Source organism: Molothrus ater, chromosome 8, assembly GCF_012460135.2.
Source record: "Molothrus ater isolate BHLD 08-10-18 breed brown headed cowbird chromosome 8, BPBGC_Mater_1.1, whole genome shotgun sequence".
Taxonomy (NCBI): domain Eukaryota; kingdom Metazoa; phylum Chordata; class Aves; order Passeriformes; family Icteridae; genus Molothrus; species Molothrus ater.
Genome location: NC_050485.2, coordinates 2,059,840 through 2,075,042, shown reverse-complemented (window position 1 = coordinate 2,075,042; position 15,203 = coordinate 2,059,840). Strand labels below are relative to the sequence as shown.

The 15,203-nt window shown below is 57.2% G+C and overlaps 1 protein-coding gene across 3 annotated transcripts; it reads left to right on the top strand.

Moving 5' to 3' along the window:
* Positions 1-5,142: 5,142 nt before the first annotated feature.
* CHST3 (carbohydrate sulfotransferase 3) lies at positions 5,143-13,778 on the top strand. Of its 3 annotated transcripts, none has more exons than XM_036386267.1 (3): positions 5,143-5,230; positions 11,146-11,350; positions 11,496-13,778. In XM_036386267.1, the coding sequence occupies exons 2-3, from the start codon at positions 11,214-11,216 to the stop codon at positions 12,727-12,729; spliced, it is 1,371 nt and encodes a 456-aa protein (XP_036242160.1). In that variant the 5' UTR covers positions 5,143-5,230; positions 11,146-11,213; the 3' UTR covers positions 12,730-13,778. The 3 variants fall into 3 exon arrangements, with proteins under 3 accessions (XP_036242160.1, XP_036242161.2, XP_036242159.1); XM_036386268.2 differs by lacking the exon at positions 5,143-5,230 and adding an exon at positions 10,532-10,877; XM_036386266.1 differs by lacking the exon at positions 5,143-5,230 and having other exon boundaries at positions 11,121-11,350.
* The last annotated feature ends 1,425 nt before the right edge of the window (positions 13,779-15,203 follow it).

The following is a 15,203-nucleotide window of genomic DNA, read 5'->3' as shown; positions in this document are numbered from 1 at the left end:
CCTGGCTCAGCTGCTCTTATTGTGTCAAAAGTGAATGTTTTGCATTGCAGGTTGGGAAAGTGTTTGCAATGATTAAAAATAAACCAACTTCTTTATTTCACCCTCAGCAGCTTTAGAGAAGTGGATTGAAAAAGGAACAGAAAATGAGGTGCAGGGTCATTTGAAGATTCTGCACATGTTTGTGGGGGGCTGAAGGAGGCAGTGAGGGTGGGGTGAGTGGAGCTCAGTTAAAATCACATCAGCTGTCAGCACCTCGATTCCCACTGAGCTCCCACCCTCATTAGGAAGGGTTTTAATTACACCTGCTGTGAAAGTGGGGGGAAAAATCCACTGCAAGTCTCTCTGGAGAGCTCAGATAATGGGATGTGCTGGGGCTGCACAAGCCAGAGAGCCAGGAAAGCAGCCATGAGAAATCAGCCATATCCACAGGTCCTGGATGAAAACTGGCCAAGTATCAGTTCTCCATGGAGAGCAGAGCTCCTTCCTCGGGCGCTGAGCAGAGAGCAAACCCTGCTGGCTTAGGGACAGCCCTTCTCATGCTGTTTGCTGGCTGTCACCTCCCCCAGCCCCCGGGTCCTGTCACCAGGGCCACTGGCTGTGCTTGCTGCCCTCTTGGTGGGCAATTTGCTTCTTGTTCTTGATGGCAACACCCTCCCTGTGGCAGCTGATGCACTGTGGGGTGTGGGACAGCAGAGTGGTGAGACAGGAACAGACAAGGGTTAGGCAGGGAACCAACAGGAGCTTTTTGGGGTTCATCCGTGGAAGGGATGGGGAAGGAGGAACAGAAAAAGCAGATGTGGGGTCTGGCAGCGCTCGCTTTCCCCCTCCAACCTGCGGGGCCAGGAAGCTCGGGGGGAGCTGGGAGAGGAACCCTCCGGAGCCAAGGCTCCAGTAAGGGCTGCAGCCGGGATACTGGGACCAGTTGGCACCCGGGGCAGGGGCGGTCGGCAGGTGGCAGCAGGAGCGCGGGGAGAGGAGCAGCTGCAAGGCAGGGCTCTGAAAACCGGGTGAAAACACGGAGTTCCCAAGCTTGGCTTTCTTACAGCCTTCAGTGCCACGAAGCCCATCATCGGCAGAGAGGGTGGAACACCCCGCTGATGGTCACAAGGAGAGAGGTTTCCCAGTAGGAGGGAATAGAAGTGTTTAATTATTCGTACAAACATAAAAACAAGCCAAAAAAGCCCCAAAAACTCAAGCAAGCAAACAAACCCCAAAACCAACCAAACAAAACAACCGGAAAACAAACAAACAAAAAACCCCAAGCAAACAAAAAAACCCCTAGAAGAGTTCCAACTCTTCGTTCTGCATTCCACAGGAAAAGCAGGGCAGCCTTGGCACGAGGATGGAAACTCCCTGGTGAGGTTTATGTGGGAAGGTTTAAGAGGAAAAGTCCAAGCACAGGTAGATCAGTTATTTAAAATGGCATTCAGCCCTTAGAGGATTTTCACACTCACCTTCCTGGTAGCAGCCCATGGCCAGGGAGTCTTTAGTGAAAATGCTTTCCTTGGGAAGGCCTGGTGCAGGTTCTGGGAAACTGGAGCCCCCGCCCTTCAGAGGGTGGGAGAAATTGTTGGCAATTGTTCCATTTCCTTTGGGAAAAGGAAAAGAGGAGGAATTGTGACGTCTTCTGCCAATAAATTGCATCCTTTGGGGTTTTCTGTTCTCACAGTCAGCATCCACATGGGGCAGTTTGTTTTGAATAAGCTTTGGAGACTCAAAAAGGTGCAGAAATAGCAATGCTTTATTATGCCAAAGGAAAGTGCAAGTTAGCCTGTTCCCTGAAGATGGGGAGATTTGCTTTTAACTCCTACCAGCTCAAAGGTCTTTAGATAATACAGTGGGAAAAATAGAATTTCATGGTTGGAACTAGGTGATCTTTTAGATTTTCTCCAACCTAAACAAGTCTGCAACTCCCTGATATCTTCCCACATTTATTTTGCAAGATTTTCCGCTTTCTGCTCCCAGCAGATGAAGCCTCTGGTGTTTAAAAAAGGTGGAAGTGGTTTGGGACATGGATCAGTCCTGCTGCTCATTGAGTGAGATGTTTTTCAAACTGAAAAGATGATATTGTGCAATAATCTGTGATGAAGACTGAGTTCACTAGAGATTACCTCACATTTAGCCCTCAAAAATTCATTTTGTCCTCTACAGATTAGCACAGATTTTACAATCAAAAGAACCCTCTGACTACCTCTGTCTTATCTCCAAAATGTTCGTTCTTTCCCCAACAGACTGCCTACATTTTACCACTAAAAAAAACCCCTGCTGATTACCTCTAGATTATTGGAAAAAATGTAATTCTGCCCCCTACAGATCATCTCAGATCTTACCCCCAAAATATTTACTGTGCCTTACAGATCACCTAAAGTTTTCTAGACAAATTTTTTCCTACCTGTTGATTACCTCATTTTTGCCTCAAATCGTTCTCTTCCCTACAGACTAACTCAAATTTCCACACCATTTTGTCTCCTCCAGTTTAAGTAGATTTTACCACCCAAAAACCAACTGATGACCTCTATTTTATACACAAATTGTTGAAGCAGATCCTGCAAGATGGGACGATGCTTTTTATCATGCCAATGATAAAAATGAGATGCTGCCCTGGTGCTAACAGAGAAAAACCAGTGGAGATTTTTTAAAATTGTAGCCTGACCTGGTCACTGCCACATCATCAGCTTGAACCGAGGGTGTAAAACCAGCAGCAGATGTTTGGTTTAACCAGGCTGGTTATTCCCCAAAAACCCAGAGCATCCTGGTTGCTATAGAGACACGTCGCCCTTTCCTTGCTCCTGATGTCCTTGTGGGGCTGCTCCTTTGCCTCCACGCCCTTGTGCAAGGCAGGGAGCAGCGGCTCTGTTATCCCTGGGGAGGAGGAACGGGCGGCGGGGGAAATGCGATCCGCAGGAAGGGAAGGGAAGGGAAGGGAAGGGAAGGGAAGGGAAGGGAAGGGAAGGGAAGGGAAGGGAAGGGAAGGGAAGGGAAGGGAAGGGAAGGGAAGGGAAGGGAAGGGAAGGGAAGGGAAGGGAAGGGAAGGGAAGGGAAGGGAAGGGAAGGGAAGGGAAGGGAAGGGAAGGGAAGGGAAGGGAAGGGAAGGGAAGGGAAGGGAAGGGAAGGGAAGGGCGGAGGAAACACAACTCCAGCCTCTGCCGCCGCCTCTCTCGGCGCTGCGAGCACTTTGTTCCTCCCCATGGCAGCTTCATTATTGATGAAGCAGGAAGGTGATCTCTCGGCCCGGGCTCAGGCTGTGCCCCACAGCGAGGGGAGGTCCCTCCTCTGCTCCTGCCACCCCACGACTGCCCCTAAAGCATCCAGCAAGGACAGTGACTCCCTCTAGTGTGGGTGTTCAGCTGCCCACCAGCCCCTCTCTGTGCCCTCACCTCAAAATTATTTATGTATCACGGTTGTATTTTTGCCAAGATCTTTGCCCACAGAATCCAAGGCAGAATGCCCTGATCCAGCTGAAATAACAAGCAAGGAGCTTAAAAATGTTTCACTGCATCTCAAAACTCCACGAAACTCCTGAAGTGTGCAGCCAGCCAGACTTATCTGCTCTTTTCTGACATGATCAACCTGACAGCCTATACAGGCCTGATCCTGCCAGCCCTGGGCTTGCCTCATTTGGGCAGAGTTCCCTTCAGAGGCATTGCCCTTCACCCCAGCTCCATCAGCAGGGCTGCAGAAACCAAGCCCTGGAGTTATCAGAGATGTCCTGAAGTTATCAGAGATGTCTTGACTATCTGCAGCTGGATTGCAGCCACTGGCTGCGGAAGGAAGGAAGGAAGGAAGGAAGGAAGGAAGGAAGGAAGGAAGGAAGGAAGGAAGGAAGGAAGGAAGGAAGGAAGGAAGGAAGGAAGGAAGGAAGGAAGGAAGGAAGGAAGGAAGGAAGGAAGGAAGGAAGGAAGGAAGGAAGGAAGGAAGGAAGGAAGGAAGGAAGGAAGGAAGGAAGGAAGGAAGGAAGGAAGGAAGGAAGGAAGGAAGGAAGGAAGGAAGGAAGGAAGGAAGGAAGGAAGGAAGGAAGGAAGGAAGGAAGGAAGGAAGGAAGGCCATGCAAAGCCATCCCCATCACCTTGGCTCACAGGAAGCCACTGAGGAGCGATGAACAACGTTGATCATCACACTTCAATGCCAAGAAAACTTGCATTTTGTTGTCTATGCCACATGCGTAGCAGAAAAGCTATGCCAGGAATGTGAAAGAAGGCTGAAAGTTTTTATGGGGACTGGTTTTTTGGATGTCTCTCTGCTTGCAGAGCCAGATGTCTTTCAGCTCCTTGGTGTCTAACATTACAGAGCTCTGAGGGAGCTGGGTGAATTTCTGCACTTCAGCCAAAACAGTCATTTCTGTAGGATTTGATGCTCCAGACCCTAAGCCTGCCCTGCAGGGACAGTGGCAGCCGCTGTCCCCAGTGCTCCTGGGCTGCTCCCAGTGGGATGCTCTCACTCCCTGCCCCCTTGGAGCACATGGATGTGGCCTCACCAGCACAGCACACCACGGTGGGACCACCCCCTCCACAGCTCCTGTGTGGGGACAAAGTGGAGTTTGGGGAGAAAGGTGCTGACCTTGAAGCCAGTTTTGGCTGAGGAGAACAAAGAGGAACCTTGCCACAAGGTGGTCACAGAGATGGAGCCAGGTTCCTCACATGATGGGATGGTGAGAGCTGGGGCAGGACAGGTTTGGAGTGGATGGAAGAAGAAACAATTTCTCCAGTACGGCAGTGAGCAAAGAGAGGTTGTACCAGCTCCATCCTTGGAGGTTTGCAGGATAAAGCCCTGACCACCGCAGTGTGACCCAGCTTTGGGCAGGAAGCCTGCAGCCCAAATCGCCCCGTGGTGCCCTGGAGGGGGGGGACTCACCTTGGCCCAATTTCGCGGGGTGTCTGTGGGCTCCCAGGACCGCACTTCCCCCTTTCCCCACCCGGGCGGCCCCTTCCAGCCATCCCGAGGCGGGGGCCGGCAGCTCCCGGGGTGGGGGCAGCGGGGGCTCGGCCCGGGGACCCTGCCCGGCCCCGCCCCGGGACCCGCGCCCAGCGCCGGGACCGCTCCCCCCGCCGCTGCCCCGGCTGGGAGGAAGGAAGGAAGGAAGGAGGGAGGGAGGGAAGAGGGGAGGGAGGGAATCAGGGAGGGAGGGAGGGAGGGAGGATGACAGCACCGTGAAGAAAAGCAGGGGACCCGCTGCTCTCATTCCTCCCGCACGGCAGGACCGGGCTCGCTCGCCCCGCGGAGCCGCCGCCGGGTACGTGCAGCGGGGTCGGGAGCGGCGCGATGGGCAGCGGGAGCCCCGGGGCGAGGGGGAGGATGGCGGCGGGGCTCGGATCTCTCCCGGCGCGGCGGGACTTGCGGGAAGTTGGGCGTGCGAGGAGGGGCCGCGGCCCCGAGCTCACCCCCCGGCCCGGGCAGGGGGAGCGGGGCCAGGGGGGAGCGCGGGGCTCGGTGGCCGCATCCCCCCGCAGGGGCGGCCCCGGGCTCCGCCGGCTCCTTTGTGCGCCCTCCGGCCTCGGCCGCTCCTTTGTCTCGGTGCGGGGCCCCCGCCGCCCGCTCCCGCAGCGGGGCAGCGCCGGCCGTGCCTCCCTTCCTCCCCTGCCTCCCTCCCTCTCCTCGGCGGACAGCCCGATCCCAGCACCCCGCTGCCGAAAGTCCTCCCGGCACATGACTGCTCAGCAGCTCTCCCCGTGCCTTTCTTTCGGGGGAAAAAAAAAAACGGGAAAAAAAAAAAAAAAATCAATGGAATGGGATCGAGCTCTGCAGTGCCGAGCCTCCGTCCGGAGCGGAGCGCGTTTGGGGCGACAGAAGGAGACTTTGGAAAAGGAGGGTTTCTCACAACCATCCCGGAGTTGCATCATCCGTCCTGTCAGCCCCTAGCAGGGAGCACTGGAAAGTTGCTCTCACCCTTTCCCCTCCTGTCCCGGGGCCACCGGGGCACGCTGGCCCTCGGCCGGAGCCCGGGAGCCAGGGACATTTCTGCGGGAGCTGGGACTCTGACACCCTCTGGATGGCACGGGGGTAGCCTGGGGGGAAAGGCCATCCCAGCAGAGTCCCCCTGAGTGCCTGCCGGCATTTCAGCAGCTGCTCCCACCACACTGGGGAGAGCTGCCCACGCCCCACTGCCTCTGCACCGAGCCTGGCTTTGGTGCCTGGAGGAAAGCGTCTCCTTTTCCACAGCCAACGATTTACAACGCTACACCAGGACAGGCATTTAACTCTGCAATTTTTCCACATCTGCCATGTTGCTTCAGCTCGATTTCACAGCCCCAGTCTCCCTGTGCTGACTCGAGCACAGGTCACTGTCCCCTCGCCAGCATCTCTTGCCACCAGTCCCTTCTGCATCCCTGGAGCGCTGCAGGCGCCTGGCTGGGGCTGAAAGGGGAGCAGAGGCGGGCACAGGGAGCGCCGTATCCCCGCTCTTGGGCTGGGTCTGCCCACCAGGAGCTTCCAGGCGAGCGTGGAGCAGCGAGGGGCAGGAGTGTGGGGCGGTGGGAGGGACCGTGGGCTCTGCGCCCCAAAGAAAGGGCTCATTGAAGCAGGGGCGGGCATTTGCGGTTCCCGGCGTGGCCGGGGGCCGCCGGCACGCACAGCAGCCGGCATTGTGCCACCGGCGCCGAGCAAACGTCCTCCCACCCGTCCTGGTGGTCTGCTCTGCAGCCCCCCTCGCTGCCCAGCACTTCAGTTGCTCACCTTTGCTGCAGGTGGTGCTGCAAACCCCACCCCGACCGTGTCTGTGGTTGCCGGCGGGTTGGTTTCAAGGCTGAAGGTGTTTTAGCTGGGTCCTGGCCCATAAAGGTGTTTTAGCTGGGTCCTGGTCCAGATCCAGCTCCAGAGGCTGCTCCCTGCCTGGCAGATGCTCGTGTCTTATCCCCATGTCCAGCATTGACAGCTCTGAGCCCTGTTGGGTTCAGCAGGGGAAGGAGCAGCAGCTCTCCCCTCTGCTGGGTCAGGAGAAAACTCTTGGGGTCTCTTTGGACACCACCACGGTGAGGGAGAGAAAAAAGCAGTCTGTCCTGGCCATGAAGCCTGTGCTGGTCCTGTCACCAGCATTACTGTGCCCTCAACAGTCTCTACAACCCTTCTGCACAGTGGGACACGAGGAACAAGGGCAGCTCATCTGGGTCATCACAGAGAGCAGGTGGGACAGGGAAGAGTGGACAGGACCTCATGCACTGGAGTTTGAGAGCTCATGCAATGCAAACAAAGTTGTTCCAGTGGTGCCTGTTTGTACCAACCCCGCTCCTGCTGCTGCTCCTGAGGGTAACCTCTGAGTCAGAAGGACTTTCCATTCCCAACTTTCTCCTCCAACGGGCAGTTTCCAGGCTTCAATTTGATGAGGATTGTGACTATTCTCAGCAACTTTATAAACATTGTAGGAGATGACTTTTTTCCCCTCTTCTTTTTTTTTTAGCTTGACTAGACATGTTTTTAACCCAAAAATACCTGCCTGGACGGGCTCCTTAGCTGTGCTGCAGGGCAAACTGAAGCAGTGCTGTGCTTGTGCCCTGCCTTGGAGGACAGCCAGGACCAGGATGAAAATTGCTGGGACATGAAAGCAAAGTGGGAAGCTCTGGTGGAACGTTTCCCAAGACCAGCCTCGGGAGGAAGCTGGGAGCGGAAATAGTTGAAAGAGTAAATACAGAGAGGTTTTTTTTTTTCCCAGGTTGCAGACAAAAAGCAGCACGGAGAGCAGATAAGCCCGTGCTCCTTATCTCTTTGTTGTTCCGCCCCTGTGTTTTGCTGATCCGGTGTCTGATGAAGTCTGATGAAGCAAAGGACTGTGGAGGGAATTACTCAGTGCAGCAGCAGCTCCAGGGGCAGCAGGCTCAGCTGCAGGTCACTGTGGGCTTCCATGGAGGATGGATGGGAGTGGATGGGGGCAGGATGGTCAGAAGGATCTCAGGAACTCTTGCACGTGGGTGTTTCATTGCCTTTCTGTGTCCAGAGCTCAGTTGTTGTCTGTTGAGTCACCAGAGGAAAATGTGACTTCATCCAGTCTCACCTCCTACTGGCTGCCCCTGGCAGCCACAGGCATTTTTCTTTCCTGGATCTCACCTGGTGGGGGTTCAGGGCAGCCAGAGCTGGGGAATGAGAGCCCCAAGACTTTGTTTAAGACCTTCCCTTTCCCAAAACAGAGCTGAAAACCCCTGCTCTGCTCTGCCAGTCAGACAGTCCTGTGGAATGCCCTGCAGGAAGGTGACAGGAGCATCCCTTCCCTCCTTCCTCTCACAGGGCCTCTGCTCTTCTCACCCCTCCTGCACCACCCAGGGCAGGTGGCAGGTGCCAGCAAGGCCTAGGGGTTCAAATCTGCACACTGGGGACCTGCCCCAGAGCCTGAAACAGCGGCTGTGGCCCCCAAAACATCCATCCCACAAACCAACTTGCTCCAGCGGAGTGGAATGATTTGGTGTCTCTATTACTGTCCAAGTCTTCCTTCTTGCTGTGGCAAGGTTAAGTTAACTTGCTGGTAGTGGTGGATCCCACCTGAGCAGATTTGCATGGGAACAAAATCCCCAACATCGCCCAAAAAAAAGCTCCTTTTCTGGCTTTAACTCACCTGGGAAATCCATAAATCTCTGCAAAGGGAATTGCAGCCATCCCTGCTGAATTGAAAAGCACTTCCAGCCTGAGGGATAGGAAAAGGCGGGGAGCAGCATCTGAGCTGTGGGTGCTGCGTTCCCCAGCATCTCAGTTTAGCATCCCTGGAAATTATCCTGCTTTGCTTTGGGACGTGGAGAGCAAGGTGAGGCTGCCTGCTGTCTCCAGGGGTGATGTCCGTCCGTCTGTCTGCTCACACAGGTGCACTCCCCAGGAGTGGACACTGGCAGGGCACCCTGGGGTGGCAGCAGCAGCATCCCAATGGTTCTCCTGATCCATCCCATCCCAGCAGAGCCCTGAAGGGGAGCGTGCAGGGACACAGAGCCCCTCTGTTCCCCTCACAAAGGGGCACTTGTGGCTCTCACAGTGCCCCAGCCGGGCTGAGCCACGCGGGCCCCAGCGAGGAAGAGCTTTAGGCTGAGCTTTAGGCTGAGCTTTAGGCTGAGCCAGGCAGCCTCACCAGGTCACCCGTGTGTCCCCAGCCCCTCAGCTCAGCCCTGACGGGGCCCCGCGGGTCTCGGGCGGGATTTGCAGCCGGTTGTTTGTTTAATGAATGGTGTCTGCCCCGGGCCTGTGAATGAGGGTTTTGCCAGCGCTGCCGGCCATGGATCTCTGTGTCACCCCTGTGAATAATTCCTGCTCTGTGGCTCATTTGTGGTCAGGCAGCTGGGGGCATTAGAGGGGGAGAACGCGAGGCTGCCTTTGCCCAGGGATTTGTCCCAGGAAGCGGCTGATGCCATCCCCTGTGCGTGGGGACTGTCCCCAGCCCCAGGCCAGGGCAGGGATGCAGATCACCGCCCCCTGGGATGCCCTGACTCTGAGACGCGGCCGCACACCGAGGACTTTGTGTACTTGATTTTTTTTCTCTCGGTTGCTCAAACACTCTGACAAATCCTGTCATCGAGGGGGCACGACCCAGGAGGGGGGATATGAGGGGTGGCTGGTGAAAGGCACCTGCCCCGGCTGCTGGCCTGTCCCCGAGGAGCTGCGTGATGACAAACTGAACTAACAGGGCTGTTAAAAACACACACACACACACACACACACACACACACACACACACACACACACGTGGGCTGGGGATCTCGGTGCCGCTTGCTGAAAGCGGGGGAAGCTGGGGGACCACTGTGGGAGGGCTCTGGGGCTGCCAGAACTCTCCAGAGTCCCTGCATCCCACTAAATCCTGAGTTTCCTGGGTGCGTGGGTGTGGATGTCTCTTTTTAGAAGGTTTTGCTGGAAAGGAGATCGCTGGAAGCCAAGCCTCAGGAGCTGAGTGCCAGCAGCTCAAGCTGGGAAATTCCTGGTCCTCGCACAGGAGGACTGGGAATCTGACAGGCTGGGTGCTGCCCTGGCCACGGGACATATCCCACCCCTCCTGCCCATGGTCCCTCCTTCCCAGCCAGAGGGGCATTCAGCGAGCAACGCTAAAAAATGCACATTTTGGCCTAAAAAATGCACATTTTGGCTGAACACGATGCAGAAGAGGCTGTGACGTGACGCAATGCCTGGCAGGGCTTCCCCGCTCCACGCTCTGCCAGGGGCTGCAGATGCCGAGGCTTGGCCAGGGCATCTCCCCTCCAGCAAACCCTGGGGCCCCCCAAAGGATGGGGCTCTGCCTGGCTCCCCTCCTTCACCCCAAAAGCAGGGCTGGGACGGGCTGCCCCTTGTGGAGCCCAGCCAAGGCTAAATAGACTTTCCCTGAGTCACCGAAAGTCTGGCCAAGAAAGCCGGACGAGCAAACAGCATCACCCAGGGCAGGTGGCAGGTGCCAGCAAGGCCTAGGAGTGCAAATCTGCATTGGGGGACCTGCCCCAGAGCCTGAAACAGCGGCTGTGGCCCCCAAAATCTCCAGCTGGGGCGTGGGTTTGGTGTGACTCAGAGCATTTCCAGCAACGCCCCGATTCGGATGCTGAAGGAGAGGCTGGGGGGGGCGGGTCTTTTCTGCCGGGCGGGGATGCCAAGTCTCCTGGTTTTGCATCCCACACCAAGCAGCTGCACCATCATTTGGAATTTTTTTTTTCTTCCCTTTTTTGGCAAAAATCCTCCCCCGGAGCATTCTACTCCCCGAGGGGGACTGGCAGCAGCAGTGTTTTCCGGCCTGCCGTTGTTCCTGAAAACTCTCTGGGTTTCATTTTCGAGGCTCAGCAGCTGCTGCTGCCATGCTGGGGGAAGGCGGAAGCTGCTCAGCCCCACACTGGGGCCCTGCAGTGGAGCCTTCAAGCCTCCCCTTTCCAGAGGCTGGGAGCCACAATGTGCTGAAGATCCGGATGATCCAGGGGCTCCCTCGCTGGCAGTAGCAGGTTTTTGCCAGTGGGAAGCAGGCAGCTGTTGGGTGGCAGGGATTGGGTTTCAGGGTGGGCAGGGGGAGCTGGTGGAAGCGTGGGAAAGGATCCTGTCGGGCAGATATATTTTGGGAAGGAGGAGGAGCAGCTGATGGGGCATTCAGGCAGCTGCTCCTCATCCAGGGTGGGATGGAGCAGTAGGGAGGAGCTTCCACTTTTTTACTGCTCTTGTCCAGCCTTTGTCAGCCTCTGATCCTCACCATGCTGAGCCTTCTTCTCCCCACAGGCAGGGCTGGCAAGGCCCTAGCCCAGGACACCTTCCCGGTGTGCAGGAGGGACCTGTGTGTGCTCCCCATGGAGATCCGATGCGCTTTGCCCCAGGATATCCGGGAGCTGCTGCACTTCTTGAAGATGAAGAGCAAGTACGCCGTCCTGCTGGTCTTCGTCATCAGCCTCGTCATCATCGAGAAGGAGAACAACTTCATCTCCAGGTAGGCAGTGGGCATCTGAGCCATGCCAAGGTTTGCAGTCCCTCTCCCCCAGTCCTGAGCTCCTATGCAGAGGAGCCCCCCAAGTCCCCCACGGGGATGCAGGGTGGTCCCGCTGTCCTCCAGGCTGGGCTGGCTCTCCCCACAGGGTGTCGGACAAGCTGAAGCAGTCCCCACAGGCTCTGGCAGAGGCCAACAGCACAGAAGTCAGCCCAGCACTGGCCAAGAATGGCTCGCTGGCCTCGCTGCAGGAGCTGGACGCTGCCTTCTCCCAGATGAGGTCCCACCTGTACAACATCACCCTGCAGCTGGCAGGTGACCCCGGGGACCCCGGGCCACGGCGGCACGTCCTGCTGATGGCCACCACCCGCACTGGCTCCTCCTTTGTCGGGGAGTTCTTCAACCAGCAGGGCAGCATCTTCTACCTCTTTGAGCCCCTCTGGCACGTCGAGAAGACGGTGAACTTCCTGCCGGGAGGAGCCAGCGCGGTGGGCTCGGCCTTGGTTTACCGAGACGTCCTCAAGCAGCTCTTCCTCTGCGACCTCTACATCCTAGAGAACTTCATCTCCCCGGTTCCCGAGGGCCACCTGACGGCCTTCTTGTTTCGGCGGGGCTCCAGCCACTCGCTGTGCGAGGAGCCCGTCTGCACGCCCAGCACCAAGAAGGTCTTTGAGAAGTACTACTGCAAGAACCGCCGCTGCGGCCCCCTCAACATCACGCTGGCGGCCGAGGCGTGCCGGCGCAAGCAGCACGTGGCGCTGAAGACGGTGCGCATCCGGCAGCTGGAATTCCTGCAGCCGCTGGTGGAGGACCCCCGGCTGGACCTGCGCATCATCCAGCTGGTGCGGGACCCCCGCGCCGTCCTGGCCTCGCGCATGGTGGCCTTCTCGGGCAAGTACGAGACCTGGAAGAAGTGGGCGTCCGAAGGGGAGGCCCCGCTGCACGAGGAAGAGGTGCAGCGGCTGCGGGGCAACTGCGAGAGCATCCGCGTGTCGGCGGAGCTGGGGCTGCGGCGGCCGGGCTGGCTGCGGGGCCGCTACATGCTGGTGCGCTACGAGGACGTGGCGCGGGCGCCGCTGCAGAAGGCATGGGAGATGTTCCGCTTCGCCGGGCTGCCCCTCACCCGCCAGGTAGAGGAGTGGATCGGCAAAAACACGCAGGCTCCTCCCGACGGCAACGGCGTCTACTCCACGTGCAAGAACTCCTCGGAGCAGTTCGACAAGTGGCGGTTCGGCATGCCCTTCAAGCTGGCGCAGGTGGTGCAGGACGCCTGCGGCCCGGCCATGCAGCTCTTTGGCTACAAGCTGGCCAGCAGCCCTGAGGCGCTGGCCAACCGCTCCTTCAGCCTGCTGGAGGAGGCACAGCCCGCCTGGGTCACGTAGCGCTGCAGGGTCACGGTGGCGGGGCGGAACGAGGGGCTGCGGCCGTGCTCCCGGCCGGTCCGGAGGCGACCTGGGGGTCCCTGCTCCCACAAATGCTCCAGGTGGCAGCCCCAGGAGCCGGAGCGTCTTAGCAGAGCTGGCCCCAGGATCCTGCAGAGCCTGAATTACTCAGTTTCTCCAGGAATGGGGAAATGGTAAGGGTGAGGGGAGGTGGGGTCAGCAACAGGGCCACCTCCCCAGCTCGGGAGCTGCACTGAGGATGAGGAGGGTGATGGCAAGCAGAGGGGGACAGGACCAAGCACCTCTGCCTTGCCACCCCCCATGCCAGCTGGGACAGAGCAAGGACAAAATCCCTGTGGTGTCAGCAAGAGCCCAGAGACCTTCTTGGTTTAGTGCCTTCATTCACCAGCAGAGACTGGAAACTGCCCACAGAGCCCTGGACGGCGCTTGGGCTACAACAAAATGAGGTGACTACGGTTTGGTGCTCTTCAAACTTGGTTTTGGAGGTTTGGGTTTATTTCCTTTTTTCCCTGTGTATTTGCATACCAGGTGAATTTATTTATTTATTATGTGAAAAGGAGGGGGAAGCTGGTGAAGGAGCTAAGCCCAAAAATCAGAGCAGCACAACATGCCACAAAGGGAGACACCCAGAACAGAGGTCACATTTTAACTGGAGACCACCAGGTTTTAGCTGGAGACCATCTTCTGTATGATCTCGGGAGAGCCCCCAGGGACTGAGGGGCTGTAACCCTCCCAGCCCCCGTGGGGCAGCAACCGAGAACTTCTGAGGAGGTACTGAAAGACGGTCAGACTTACCTGATTAAAAACAAAGCCACCGGCACGGAGTCCAAAGCATCTCCTGTCTCCTCAGTATTTGTGGGTGTCTCCTGCCCGGGGGAGCCCCAAAAACACGAGCTAACAGCACTGATGGGTGGCCAAACCTGGTGGAGGCCCAGGGAGTTCCAGGGTGTTTGCCGTTTGCAGATGTTGACCCAGTGCCAAGCTGCTTCCTCCAATTCACATTTCATTAATTAAAATGCCTATTTTTAGCCCTCTTTGTATCTCATTTTTTTTCTCCCCCTGATATTTTGGGTTATGGCAGCCACCTGAGGGAGAAGTCAAACATTTTGCTGGAGAGTGGCTTGCCAGCGAGCCCTGAGGGGTCCCAGCAGCCGCAGGTCCCCTTCTCCCCACCTAGAGCTGTTGGCCAAAAGCAAAAATAAATAAATGAAAGGAGGCGGCAGCCGGCCACAGCTGGGCTGAGCTTTGCCGGCCGGGAGGAACGTGCCGGGGCTCCGGAGCAGGGCTGGGCTGGGCTGAGCTCACAAAAGCCGCGTTTTTGACCCAAGAGGGAGAACAGAGGCGGCATTGAGGAGCGCGGGGCCGGCAGGCGGGGAGCACAGCACCGGAGCCCCGGGCAGCCACACGGGGAGGTTTTCCGAGCAGGGCAGGGCAGCAGCAGGCTTCAAGGTGTGATTTCAGAGCGCTCGGTGCCAGCTGGATGGGGAAAGGACACAAAAGTGTCCACAAAAGTGGAGATTTTTGGCAAACCCTCATCGCTCACGGGCGATGGAGAGCGCCAGCCTCCTCCCCGCCTCACATGCAGCTCTCCCGGCATCACAAGCAGCCCCGGGGCTGCTGAGTGAATCGGGTTTTGTTTGGAGGCTTCCTGCTGGGAAAGCAGCAGGGTCACGGAGGTCAGATGGATATTCCGCAGCTGCGCGCTGGGAAAAGCCCACAGAGCTCAGCCAGCATCAGGGGGAACGCAGTCGACGCAGTGTCCTATCAATGCCTCTGGAAATGGGCTTGAAAGAAAATAATTTTAGGGTAATTGTTTGTGAAACAGCAGGAGGGGTGAGTAGCTACTGAGCTGCCACAGCCGAGGAGGGGACATTGGAGAGTGGCCAGCATCCCCCTCCCACCCCACCGCGGGTGGAGGCGCTTGGGGGCTTGGAGAGCCGGGTCCAGGGGGAAAGGACAGGCAAATCCAGGAGCATGGAAAACAAGCGGCAAGGGAAGCGGGAGCTGGGCTGAGCCAAGGCCAGAGAACAGAGCAGATAAGAACAGATAAGAACAGATAGACTGGGTTGGAAGAGAGCTCCAAGATTGAGTGCAACCCATGACCCAGCACCTCAACTAAACCATGGAACCCAGTGCCACATCCAGGCTTTGTTAAACACACCCAGGGATGGTGACTCCACCACCTCTCCCCGGTCAGACCATTCCAGAACTTTATCACTTTTTCTGTAAAAACCTTTTTCCTAATATCCAAACTATATTTCCCTTGGTGCAGCTTGAGGCTGTGCCCTCTGTTTCTGTCAGTGCTGCCTGGAGAAAGAGCCCAACCCCACCTGAGCACAGCCACCTTTCAAGAGCTGTAGAGATTGATAAGGTCACCCCTGAACCCCCTTTTCTCCAGGCTGAGCACCCCCAGCTCCCTCAATGGTTCCTCACAGGGTTTGTGTTCCCAGCCC